Consider the following 14,034-nt stretch of genomic DNA (forward strand, 5'->3'; position numbering starts at 1 on the left):
CTGTAAACTGAACAAATGTCAATTCCACCACATCTCAATATCCAGCTTTTATTGCAAAATTAAATAAATTATGGCATTCAAACATTGTCTAAGATCATTTTTGTATCTAGTTTAACCAATCCTTCCACTATATATAATAATTATACATTTATCAATGATATAAATTAGTTGTATGCTGAATCCACCTGTCACACTCAAAAATGTAATATTAACTTGGTTAAGAGCTTATGAGAAAATAAATAAACTGAATTTGTATATTAAATAGAGCAAGAACTTATACATTGTAAATACACTTTTAATGTGTGATGAGAACTTTAAAAAAAATTTTTTTTTAAATGTGTGTGGTAATGGAAACAAAATTCTTTAGGTAAAAAATGAAAAATAACTTCACTGATTAGCTTTGAATTGATACTAGCCTTTATACAAAGCACTCTTATTTACCTGAATTTTGTTTGGTTTTTAAAAACACATTTTTTAAAAACACAACATGTTTGGAAATGACGTAAAATAAATGTATTTCCTTATCAAGCAATATTTATCTTGATTTTTCTTCAAGTGTTGTTGATAATTTTAATTCCCTCCATCTTGAACATGTTCTCAGATGGCACTATTTATTTTCAGAGAAACCACCTAAATAATCTCTTACACAAACATTTTAAAGCGACATTACAGTGTTGTGGTGGAAATGACACGGATACTGTGCGACAGCTATATTTTGTATAAAAAGTATATTGCTAATAGTCTCACATTAATAACTATAAAATATTTAAATTATTATTTCACTGGTGCTTCATTAAGATACATTAATAAATACCAGATAAATATTGTTATTTTCATTGTTGAAGTTTAAAACTGGGGGTGTGCGACAAGGTGAAAACAGGGATTTTGACACCTAAAAGGAGGTTGAATAATAAGAAAAAAATATAATAGAAAGCTAGTAAAAAAAATTTAAAGTAGGGTTTAATGTTAGTTTGACAAAGAAAGAGGAATTTGAACAAAATTATATATATTTTGGATTTATGATCAAAAGACACAAAAGTGCCCGTAGTTAAATATTTATGCATAACTATTTTACAAATAACATTTATTCTAAATCTTGGACCTTATACTTGAAAGTAAAAATGACCAATAAAAATATATAAAGCACCAAAGGTGGCCCATATTTAAGAAATTTTTAATACAGATTCTTATTATTCAATGGCCAAATTCTGACTGAGGAAAGTTGAATGTGCTGGCCAAGTGGCCAGTTTATTAATTACCCAAATGACAATGTGTCACTAAAATGCAAAGCTTATAATTGAAAAGAGGCAAATTCCTGCAAAAAGGTTAAACTTTTGAGAAAGACGAACCACCCCTTACACCAGGCTGGCTACAGGCCTGCTATTAATAAAAATGTTTTATTTTTGACTACCAAGCAAGCCAAAAACATGCATTTCAATCAGTCTCACACCCCACCTGTAGTTCCATCTCAAACCCCTAGAGGCTAATAAATCACAGGGTTTGGAAACACTGACCTAGAAATGAGTTCTCCATTGTTAAATGTGCAGAACTCCGGAAATATTTTGTCCCTCTACTTACTCTTGCTCACTAATCAGACTGCTTTTCCATATAAAGTTTCTGTATTTCACGCATAATTGCCCGTGATCGTACGTCATGTTACTGTACAACTCTAGACATGTAAGACATGTCATGTAGGAATGTGCTTTAAAGAAAAAAAGAAGTGGAATACATACTAAGTATTGCGTGTGACTGGAGAATGCTAAAGACAGAAGTGAGCTGCATCCTCGAAACATACAAGCAGTTCAGTCCAGAAACACTGAACAGACGGGTTCCAACCCTTGAACATAACAAATCTAAATCACCCAGCTGCCAAAGTGGAGAATAAGAAAACCGCAGTCTCTACAGAGCTAAATCAGCTCACACGCACCACAAGGCAAACAAATTTGGCTAATCGTGTTGTAATTGACACCACAAAAACAACAACTCCAGCCCAGCTGTGTATATTTTAGTCAAAATGTTGGAGAAAGTGAATATGGGTTGACTAGACAGATGACTCGCGATTACAAACACAAAACAAACATTGAGTCAAAACTTTGCTCCACCTCCTCTGCTGTGCCGTGACTCGCGGTGATTCAGGCATCCATGTGCTCTTTAGATGGCCAGACGAGGCACTTGGGGGTCAAAAGTGTGACAAAGTGCCGTTCTCTGTTATGGAGACCATGCCAGGACTGCTCCATCTGTCTGGCATGTGTCAAAAATGACAAGAACCAGCAGAGTCCCAGCAGCAAGACTCAACTCCATCCAGAGTCAACAACACCGGCTCTGGATGAACATGAAAGCTCCAGCACTTTAGCATGAAACCATAAATGCTATAAATACCACCTTCAGTGCACCAACTTTTAGGAGCGGTCTAAACTCGGTCACTTCGTGTGTTTCTATTCTGATCAGATAGCTGTCTTACTGTGAAAAGCTCAAGTGTAAATGTCTTCAGAAACACATTCGAGATGATATAAATCAGATTTCGCAAAACCACTTCAGAAGGTGGCCTGGAATGCATTTCAGATTAATCTGGACAGCTCTATATGCATCTGGTTGTTTGTCATGAGGAGGCCATGATCACAGGTTCACACAGGTGAAGAGCGCATTAGGAGACCGGCGGCTGAAAAGTAGGTCAATCAAAAACATGACCAACACCTGTGTCTTTGCAGTGATTGGGATGGAGAGAGTGACCAAAGAGGGATATGAAAGAGCCGAGTCTGAGAGCTACCTTTTTGGGTTTGTTTGAGACAGGGGTGTCCAAACTGGGTCCTGGAGGGCTAGTGTCCCACTGAGTTTAGCTCTAACACGCCTGCCAGTGTAACGGGGGCCAGCTAGTCAAGTGCTGTGCAGGTAAACCTCACTCCTCTGACCTCTAAAGGTGCTCTAGACGCTAGAGGCCATGGTCTTTAGCCTCCTTGTTAGAGCACCCGACTCCCATGCGTAATGTCGCCGGTTCGATCCCAGCTCGGAGCGGGTTGGGTGGCGTAGGACCAGCAGGGTTACACCAGGAAGTTTCTAGTACATCTAGCAAGAGCTTGATTAGCTGGTTCAGGTGTGTTTGATTAGGGTTGGAGCTTAATGCCGCAGTCACACTAGAGTTTGAGCATGCAAAATTCTGTCGTACGTCGCTGCGAAAAGGGTGGGCTTAAATAAGATGATTAGACACTAAAAAAAGCGAGTGATTGGTCCATGTTTTAAATTTCTGTCTGGAGAGCTCATGATTTGAACCTCGATTGGTCTCACGCAATCAAATGATGCGATTTTGCAGGTCAGAGTTCACCAAGATGAAACTTTCCAATGCAGCAAACTGCAAAACTTGCTGCACGACCTTACGTTACCCCTCTGATGCATTCGCGTGCGTATGAATGCAAGTCTATGGGGAGAATAATGCAGTGTAACCGCAGCTAAACTCTCCAGGACACTGGCCCTCCAGGACCGAGCTTGGACACTCCTGTTCTAGTATATCTAGTAAGAGTTTGATTAGCTGGTTCAGGTGTGTTTGATTAGGGTTGGAGATTAATGCCGCAGTCACACTAGAAGTTGGTCTTGCGAAATTCTGTCGTACGGCGCTGCTAAAAGGGACGGGATTAAATAAGATGACTGGACATTAAAATAAGTGAGTGATTGGTCCATGTTTTAAATTTCTGTCCAGAAAAATTTGAACCTCGATTGGTCTCACGCAATCATATGATGCGATTTCGCGGGTCAGAGTTTACCAAACTTGAACTTTCAAATGCAGTGAACTGCGAAATGTACTGCACGACCTTACGTTTCTGGTCTGACGAATTCGCATGCACATGAATGCAAGTCTATGGGGTGAGAAGTGCAGTGTGACCGCAGCTAAACTCTCCAGGACACTGGCCCTCCAGGACCGAGTTTGAAAACCCCTGTTCTAGTATATCTAGTTAGAGCTTTATTAGCTGGTTCAGATGTGTTTGATTAGGGTTGGAGCTTAATGCCGCAGTCACACTAGAAGTTGGTCTTACGAAATTCTGTCGTACGGCGCTGCTAAAAGGGGCGGGATTAAATAAGATGACTGGACATTAAAAGAAGTGAGCGATTGGTCCATGTTTTAAATTTCTGTTCAGAAAAATTTGAACCTCGATTGGTCTCACGCAATCATATGATGCGATTTCGCAGGTCAGAGTTTACCAAAATTAAACTTTCCAATGCAGTGAACTGCGAAATTTACTGCACGACCTTACGTTTCTGGTCTGACGAATTCGCATGCACATGAATGCAAGTCTATAGGGTGAGAAGTGCAGTGTGACCGCAGCTAAACTCTCCAGGACACCGGCCCTCCAGGACCGAGTTTGGATACCCCTGTTCTAGTATATCTAGTAAGAGCTTGATTGGTTCAGGTGTGTTTGATAAGGGTTGGAGCTAAACTTTCCAGGACACCGGCCCTCCATGACCGAGTTTGGACACCCCTGGTTTAAAAGAATAAATTTAAATAGATAAATCTATCCGAACGTCATTACACTGTTCAAACCACATACTTTATGTAAAACTGACTCCTCCCAAAATGTAAACAAATAAACCTAAGAGCTTGTTATAAGCTATATGACGTACAAATATAGCAGCGATAATGCTATAATAAAACACAACGCAATGCCACAGATGACTTTGTCATATTGCTTGTTACACGCTCTCAGGTTTAACTGTTTACATTTCTGTTTACAACCATTTGAGTATTTAGATTTTTGGGTAAACTGTGTCTTTAGAGGGTGGAGCAGTGGGTAGCACAATCTCCCCACAGCAAGAGGTTACTGGTTTGAGCCCCGGCTGGGCCAGTTGGCATTTCTGTGTGGAGTTTGCATGTTCTACCTGTGTTTGCGTGGGTTTCCTCCGGGTGATCCGGTTTCCCCCACAGTCCAAAGACATGCGGTACAGGTGAATTGAATAAACTAAATTGGCAATAGTGTATGTGTGTGAATGCAAGAGTGTATGGGTGTTGGACATGAGCTGGATAAGTTGGTGGTTCATTCCGCTGTGGCGACCCCTGATTGATAAAGAGACTAAGTCGAAAATAAAATGAATGAATCCTTAGAAGTCTCAATAATCCTCGACCAGGATCATCTTGAGCAGCTGCTGTGGGGATCATAAAAGAGTGCAGAGCATGAGATTGATTCCTGAATGACCCCAGTGACAGACCAAGTGTCTGCATTGATCCAGTGGGCCGGCCTGAACACCCGCCGGTGACCTACTGACACCTCCACAATGGACATGCAGTGTTCTCCAGCCTCAGGCGCCTAGACTGCAGCTCTGCACAAGAAGTTTAGCCAGAAGAGAAATGGTCGTGCCCAACTGAGCCTGGTTTCTCTTGAGTTTTTTCCCCTCACTTTCGTCAATTGGTAAAGTTTGTTCCTCCACTGTCTTGGCTGGCTTGCTTGGTTTGGTACTTGTGGAGCTGCGCATCGATGGATTTGCTCTCCAGAGTTTGGACTTTCAGCAGTTCAACTCTGAAAACTGGACTGACACAGTCTATGCCATAGACTTCTTTGTTAAGCTGCTTTGACACAATCTACATTGTAAAAGCGCTATAGAAATACAGATTGATCTGAATTGAATTAATACCAGGTGTAAACAGGGATTTCGCTATCCCTGAAACTTTTAAGGCCTGTGCACACAGAGATTTCCCCTCAATGTTTAACGCCTCATGACAAAATAAAGGGCGTTAATGTGATCGTGCACACGAACGTGCAAAACGTCAGGCACAAAAGCGTCATTTAAAAAAAAAAAAAACACCTCATGCTCGTTTTTTTGTTTTGACGCGCCACATCTAAACCTTCTCCACCAATCAGATTGGTAGTTTTGTTCAAGTGCACGGAGCTGCTGAAGTAACAGTAAACAGCACTTGGAGGCAGTCAAGCGAAAAACTGTCAATGCGAGCGCACATTGAAGAACATGCCCAGAGGCGATATGAACGTGCAACTGCTTATTGTCCTGGTGAACAATAATCATTTCTTCATCGCTAGAGCTGGAGCTGCTGCTTGACCCATCCATGCTTGTTCGAATCACCAGTAACTTTAACAACAAGCGTGTGAACTTCAGTTGTTGCTAGATCGGATATGTTTGTGGCCGGAAGTTAACAAGAATAATTTGTATTATTTATAAATTTCCGATTTATTTTATTTTATTAACGTTTACCCCCAACCCTAAACCTAACCGTCACTGTAAGGTAAAAGCAGTAGTTGTACAGAGTATTATTTATGTTATCTATTAAATTACCCAATAAATTGTATTTTTTTAAAGCCTACCCCAACCCTTAACCCAACCGTCACAGTACTGTAAAATTAATTATTGTTATGAAGTTTCATTTTAAAAATGCTGCTATATTAATGTGCATGTCGCACTTCCAGCTAGCCGCGTATCCTATCTAGACTTTACCGTGAACTTCCTCTCTTCTGTGTTATAAGTGGGTGTCAGAAGCTCAAAGTTGTGTAGCGCCATCTAACGTCCAGGAGTAAAATCATACTCAGCATACTCTTCTGCTTGACACCCGTGAAACACACTTGGGTTTGAATCCCGAAAAATGACTCGTAAAATGCTGACAATAAACGCAAACGAAAAGCGTCCCGGCGTGTACGAGCCTTTAGTCTGTTTAAATGCACAACAATACTTCAGAAATCAATTCTAAATGTCTAGATTAAAGACCATCCAGTTTTTCTTACACGTTTTATAGTGTTTCCCGACAGAAAAGTCATGCAAGCATAATCATGCTGTGCATGTAAACACGTTTGGTTTAATTAATTGCGTAATACATAAAACAGAGTCAACATGCCTCATGTAAATCAATGTAAAAAATAAGATATGTGCACACATATTCAATTAGCTTTTACAAATAAGACAACTTTAAAACATTCAAGATGTGTGTCCTTTAAAACAGTGGTCCCCAACCTTTTTATCACCGCGGACCGGTCAACGGTTGTCAATTTTACAACAGACTGGTGTGGGCCGGTCTTCAAGTGAACACAGGTACTGCGCTCGTGCATCCAGGTTAACAACTCAGTGCGCATGCGCTAGTTGCACTATCGCGGTCTGATTATGTTTCAATCAAGGTTTATATGCATCAAATACATCACATCTGTGCCAAACATTTCAACTGGCGAACATATTAACAATAATACAACCGTATAGCCGAATTAAATGTATGCATTGGCATGTTACAGCCCTAATGAGCATGTATATGTGAAACTCCATACAGATACATATTGCAATGATTTCGGGTACTTACTTAGCGATGCAAGCACACATATATGCACAGTCCTTAAATGCTCTGCTGATTTGCACTCTATAATACCCGTTTTATAACTTTAAACTATCTACAACCACCACTGAGCGATATTCTAGTGATCGTTCCCGCTCGGTGGTGGATTTTGGAATAGTCCATTTCACGTGAGATGGCGGGGGTAAGTGGAAGAAACCAAGTTGCGGGGGGAATATTTTCTACACAAATAATTTATGATTTCTTATGTAGCCTAAATGTTCCGCAGACCGGTGCGGTGGTTGGGGACCACTGCTTTAAAACAATAGTGAAAAGGATGTGAGATTTCTGATAAAAATATGATAAAATACAGTCGTTATTTGTTTTGATTTGTTTATTTATTACAAAAGCTTCATACCTAAGTGTTTATGTGAATGTTCTTTGTATGTTCAGCTTTAACTGTTATTTTGGAGGAAATCATGAATCTTCTGACCTTGTGTGATGGCCAACCTGTTGATGTCGTATTTTCCAACCAAACAACCAATATACCACAACAACAGAAAACACGGCACATGACATACTTCCTGCTTGATTCTACATTAGCATTATAAATATATATATATTTTAACAAAAATAAAGCATCTTTCCACAGCCATCTTCCTATGACACCAATTTCCTATATCTTCTGTAGAGTATAAGCGAGAATGATACTGATAATACTTGCAGATCAACAAAGATGATGAGCCGTTCTTACATTGGATTATGCAACAGAGATGGTAGAGAGCAAGAGATATTGCATACATAAATACTTTAATCTGGCATAACGGCGGCATTGCGCTGCCTTCGGAAAGTTCATGGACAGAGCGCTTTGCTTCTTTCTAGAGGCACATTGGAAATCGCAGCTGAAATGTTCTGGACCCAAGAGGACTTGATAGAGAGCAGCAGCGTGAAATAGCGTCTTCTATTTAAGCGAGGTTATATGACAACACATCCTTTAATATGCTCTTCCACTTTTTGAGTCCATCCTTCAGGCCAATCTGGATCCAAAAACCCATCCAAAGCATGTGTGAAGTTCATGGTCTCTACAAACGTAGTGTTCTCCAAAAGACTTTCTCCTCATCCTTGACCTTTAGCAGAGTCATAAAGAACAGAGAAGCGACACAAACATAGTCTTTGTCAGTTTCGTTTCCGCCCAGTGTTTGACCACTTAATAATTAACCGAATACCAATCCCGTTTGTCTTCAGTGTTTGACAGAGTTCGTAGAAAGCACCTTTGGTGTTGTGTTTGTGTATAATGTTCCTCTGGATACAGTATCTTTTTTTTTTTTCGAACAGCAATGGGGTCTGAGGTCAAAGTCCCAGTGCTGCTGCAGTATTACGTAGACACTGTAGTCCTTCAGTCGCTCGCTTGATGTGGTTTCACCTCATGTCCACTAGAGGGAGAGAAAGAAAACAAAGAATGCTTTTAGCATGTTATCAAGCTTTATAATAGAGTCTTGATTTGTATTTTTTTCTTTAGTAAGACATGCAATTTGTGTTGAAGTGACACATCTCCACTGCAGTGATTGTAGTGTTTATTACAGAAGAGTCTGTGCACATTTAAGAAAGACACAATGTGGGCAATTATGTGAAAGGAACCATTTTTGTGATCAAGATCATAAAAACCATCAATCCACACATTTTCAAACGAGCTCTGTTCCAAAACCAAGCAAGCTGCCAAAAGCTAGACACCAGTTTAATGCATCAGATGAGCTTGCCTCATAGTCTGCTAGAGGAAGTACCCACTTTTTGGCATGCTCAATTTAATGATTTTGGTTACAGGATCTCCTTTCGAGGGAATAAAAGGGGATAGTTTACCCAAAACTGAAAATTCAGTCATACTTTACTCACGCTTGAGCATTTTAAGTTTTTTTTTTGTTTTTAATTCAGGGTGCACTTACACTAGAACAGTGGTGCTCAACCCTGTTCTTGGAGATCGACCTTCCTGCAGAGTTCAGCTCCAACCCTGATCAAACGCACCTGAACCAATTAATTAGGACCTGAACAGCACTTGATTATTACAGGCAGGTGTGTTTGATATGGGTTGCAACTGAAATCTGCAGGAAGATCGATCTCCAGGAGGAGGGTTGGTCACGCCTGCACTAGACTGAACCATGCCCAGGTGTATTTTCTGGCTCATTTTACAAGTGTGAGTGCTCCGAATCAGAACGCTTGTAATGTGAGTGCAAAGCCCAAAAATGAAACAAGATGTCACTTTTTATGGACTGTTTCATATGGATTTAGTAATCATTCTTACTTTTAATAAACTCAAATTGTTAGTTTATTAAAGATACGAACCCCCCTCCTGCATGTCAGCTGCGACCTTCAGCAAACCTTCTAATGCCTGCAGCACGAGGACATTTTTGATAATTTATGAGTGTAAAAAAGTTGTGGAAAATATTTGACTGAGTGTCATTGCATCCCAAACAACTAAAACAATATTACTAAAGCAATCTCCACTGTACTGAGCTCTTCTCTTCCTGTTAAACTGAACAGTTGCATCATTGATGACGCAAGCGTGCTCAGGTTGGGAAGATGCTGTGTGAGTGCAGGCCGTCAGGAGAGAAGGGAAGTGGGGACAATCGCGCTTCAGCATGATTCAAGGCAACTGTACCTAATGTGAGTACACCCAAACACTTTTTTTAAATGAACACACCACCAAAAATGCCCAATTTACAAGTCTGCTAGAGTTAAACAGTTGACATGGACCATTTTTGAATCCATTCAGCCAATTTCTTGTTCTGGCCGGGTCACTTTTAGCTTAGCTTAGCATAATAAATTGAATCAGATTTGACTATTAGCATTTTGTTCAAAACGAGTACATTGGGTACAAAAACGTGAAAATAATAAATAACTATTTTCTCAGCCAACTAGTATTTATACTCTTATTCTGGAGTAATAGACAAGAAACTCTGCTACTGAACCAGGTGAAGTGATATCAAGCAGCACATAAGAATGGTCATTTTTCTGAGGGTGTTACTTTAAATAAAAAATAAGGTATTTTTTTTTTTAGAAACCATTGACATCCATAGTGGGGAAAACAAATACAATTCAATACATGCCAGTGGTTAGATACTTCAGTACATCTTCTTTTGATAAGATACTCAAACTGGTTTGGTGCAGTTTTGGGTGAACTCTCCATTTAAATTAGCGCTTGCTTCAGAGTAATGTCTAGCCCAGACAAAGGTGCATTTACTGTAGGTAGTAAGAGGAACCTGAGTTGTGACTATAAAGTAGAAGTCTGCATCTCCAAATAAATTTGTAATTTGAACGGGAGTGGGCAGGCTAACAATATAGCACTCTCAAGTCCCAACGTTATTTTGGAACAGTTTAACTGTGATTTCCTCATTCTTATTAAGCACCGGTACCGCCAGTGCTCATGACTGTTACACATGGTGAATGCATGACCAGTGCTTTCTGCACATGTTTTTAAAGCGGGCTTTACCAACATGGGAGAGCAAAGTGAAGATGCGCAGTACCCAATTTTAACACGAACCTAACCTAAATTTACTTCAATTTAGCAGGAACGGTCGGGTCGGGTAGAAAACAGGGAGGGATGTGCAGCGGGTGAACAAAGTCTTAACATATGACAGGAGCAGTCAGGTGCGAAATAAAACCTTGCGGGAGCAGGACTACAAAATTACTCCCACGGAGATCTGTACTATAAGATAGCAACCAGGACAATTAGTTCTGGCTGGAATTTTCTTTTTGCTAATGTATATCACTGAGTTCCTATAACCCATGCAAAAGCCCCTATAATAGGGATCACCAAACTTGTTCCTGAAGGTCCGGTGTCCTGCAGATTTTAGCTCCAACCCTAATCAAACACCTGACCAAGCTAATTAAGGTATTACTAGAGCTGCGTCCCAAATTGCATACTTATGCACTATTCTACGCCATTTTGTAGTATAAATAGTGCAAGTAGTGTGTTCACACTTAAAACTCTAAAAATAATAAGTGCATTTTAATTACCCGGATGATGCGCTTATTCAACCGCTAAAATTAAGTGTGTAATGATGGACACTTCATGCACTCAACGACCGCAGGTTTGCTCACGTAGCGGAAGGGGCGGAGCGATCGGACGCACATGTTGAATACCTATTTATTTTGGATGATTAAAGCAAAATTCTCCTACGAGAGTGATTATAGCGCCTCCCGATGGTGAATGCGGCAATACTCACGGCAGGTATCATTTAATAAATCGGTCGTTTATTTCACTGATTTGGCAACCGTCAAACGTCATCAGGGAAACGGTTTGAATTTCCGATTAGTAAAAAAACATTAGTGTGCCATTTGGGACAACACTACATACATATACTATCCTGTTGAGTGTGTAAGTGCATAAGTACATAGTGCATGAGTGCATAGTGTATAGTGTGCCATTTGGGACGCAGCTTAGGTATACTTGAAACACCCAGGCAGGCGTGTTGAGGCAAGTTGGAGCTAAACCCTGTAGGGACACTGGCCCTCCTGGACCGAGATTGGTGCCCCCTGCCCTGTAAGATAATTCTAAGAGTATGCTCATAGTTGGCATGTTTGGTTAGATTAAAATGATCTCTTGTGCGAGCATCCCTCTGTTAGTCTGCCATTTGGGCCTTAATGCACTCCAACCAAGCAGACCGAGAGCCATCTTTTCAGCCACTTTTTTGGAGTGCATCAAGGATTGGATGGCAGCAAAGAAAGAGCTATCTACCCAAGTAGACAACAGACAGCAAGGCACCTAACTTGGTTTTGAATCAGAGCTAAATTATAGACATGGTGAACACAAACTGATTTGATGAACAAACACACAAACCCGTGACGCATGCAGCAAAGCAAAAGCACAGCACAGTGCACACATCTCTGGTTTTTAGTGTCATGTGACTCTGATTGGGCACCTTCCCTCTCTCCTGATTGGTTCATGCCGATGATTGGTTTAGAACTGGCAGCAGGTCTGTCCTACCTGCAGGATATTTTGGTCCGCTGACTGCTAGGAAATGTTTGCCTTTTATTGAATATCCTTGTTGATCAGTGCGGCCACTGCTTTCTTTCTGTGTTTCCGTTTTTTACGGTTTTTAACTGTGCGTGGGCCTGGAAACACAAGTTTGGTTGCAAGCAGATGATGGGCAGAGTTTTGTTGAGCAGATTAAAAGGAAAGCAGGAAAAGAAATAAAGAAAGAAGGAATTTATGGCCTCGGGGAGGTGTAAAACAGACTGTAATTGCACTTCATAAATATTTGAGCCGTCCAACCCTTTTATCTCGGCACACAAGAGCAGAAACCTGTTGAACCTGAACTCTCAGACACACTTCTACATGTTTCAGCATTCGCACACCTGCGTTTTTTTTTTCTTATCCATTCGATTGCATCATCGGCCAGCACAGTCAAACACAAGCTTGCACAAGCACTGACGTTTGGCAATAGCAGGCTGACCAACAGGTGTGTTTGATTGTGGTGACCGCACAATCCGAATAATCACCACAGATCAGGCCAAACATTAAGCATACGTCGCATACATACCTGTGTCTGCCTCCACGTGCTCTATCACGTGATGCTGGGACGTGCATATGCATTCCAGGTGATCCTCTAACCGGACCAGCACCTCCTTCAATTTCGCTTTCTTACGCGACGCAAACTCTACCTTCGCCACCTGGAAGAACAGAGAAAGACCAGGTTGGGTGAGAAATGAAGTGTATTTCACTCATATTTGATGATGTAGATTACAGCATGACCAATTATGCATGTCATTAGCATTAATTAGCATTAGCAATACCTTTGCCATACAGTTATTAACTAATTTTAAATGATGCGTTAGATTTGTACATTTTTTGGTAAATTGCGATAGATTCTTATGTTTGTAGGATTTCTACATGCTCAGTCATAGCTCAGCTTACACTAGTATACAGGATGTCCAATTCAGCACTTAATTAGCATTATTAGCAATTAGCAATAACAATACTGCTTACTCTTGCCATAAAGTTAAACAATTTTCAAATTATGCTGTAAATTCTTTTGTTTTTAAGGTACTACATGCTCAGTTATAGCCCAGCTTACACTAGCATACAGGACATCCTATTCTGCATGTCATTAGCATTAATTAGCAATTAGCAGTACTGCATACTTTCATCACAAATTTATTAACAATTTTCAAATTACGCAGAAGATTCTTATGTTTTTTTAAGGTATTACAATGCTCAGTTAAAGCTCAGCTTACACTCGCAAACAGAATGTTCAGTTCTAGATGACATCAGCATTAATTAGCAATAACAATACTTTATACTCTTGTCATAAAGTTATTAACGATTTTCAAATTATGCGGTATTCTTTTTTAATTCACTACATGCTCATTTATAGCTCAGCTTACAATAGTGTAGCGAATGTCCAGTTCTACATGACATTAGCATTAATTAGCAATTAGCATTAGCAATACTGTATACTCTTGCCATAAATTTATTAACGATTTTCAAATTATGCGGTAGATTCTTACATTTTTAGGCTACTACATGCTCAGTCATAGCTCAGCTTACACTAGCGTACAATCATTAGCATTAATTAGCGATTAGCATTAACAATATTGTATATTTTTGCTATAAAGTTTTTCAATTTATGCTGTAGCTTATAGTATTTTTAGGTTACTACATGCTCAGTTATAGATCAGCTTACACTAGCGTACAGGACATCCAACTCTGTACATCATTAGCTATAACTAGCATTACCAATACAGTATACTTTTGCCATAAAGTTATCATTCATTTATTCATATTCTTGTCG

General features: G+C 39.9%; 2 protein-coding genes across 4 annotated transcripts in view; both read right to left on the reverse strand.

The window, feature by feature from the left end:
- Positions 1 to 14,034, reverse strand: part of LOC141381148 (uncharacterized) — a 587,543-nt gene that overhangs the window by 234,517 nt on the left and 338,992 nt on the right. The window lies entirely within an intron of this gene.
- pdgfab (platelet-derived growth factor alpha polypeptide b) overlaps positions 7,623 to 14,034 on the reverse strand; it is a 45,674-nt gene continuing 39,262 nt past the window's right edge. Inside the window, exons 5-7 of one of the 3 annotated variants that reach the window (XM_073943598.1) lie at positions 12,784 to 12,913; positions 12,228 to 12,355; positions 7,623 to 8,679 (exon numbers count right to left, since the gene is read on the reverse strand). In XM_073943598.1, the coding sequence (XP_073799699.1) occupies positions 12,273 to 12,355; positions 12,784 to 12,913 (213 nt within the window). In that variant the 3' untranslated portion in view covers positions 7,623 to 8,679; positions 12,228 to 12,272. 3 annotated transcript variants of the gene reach the window in all.

The sequence above is a fragment of the Danio rerio genome, chromosome 3 (assembly GCF_049306965.1).
Source record: "Danio rerio strain Tuebingen ecotype United States chromosome 3, GRCz12tu, whole genome shotgun sequence".
Taxonomy (NCBI): Eukaryota; Metazoa; Chordata; class Actinopteri; order Cypriniformes; family Danionidae; genus Danio; species Danio rerio.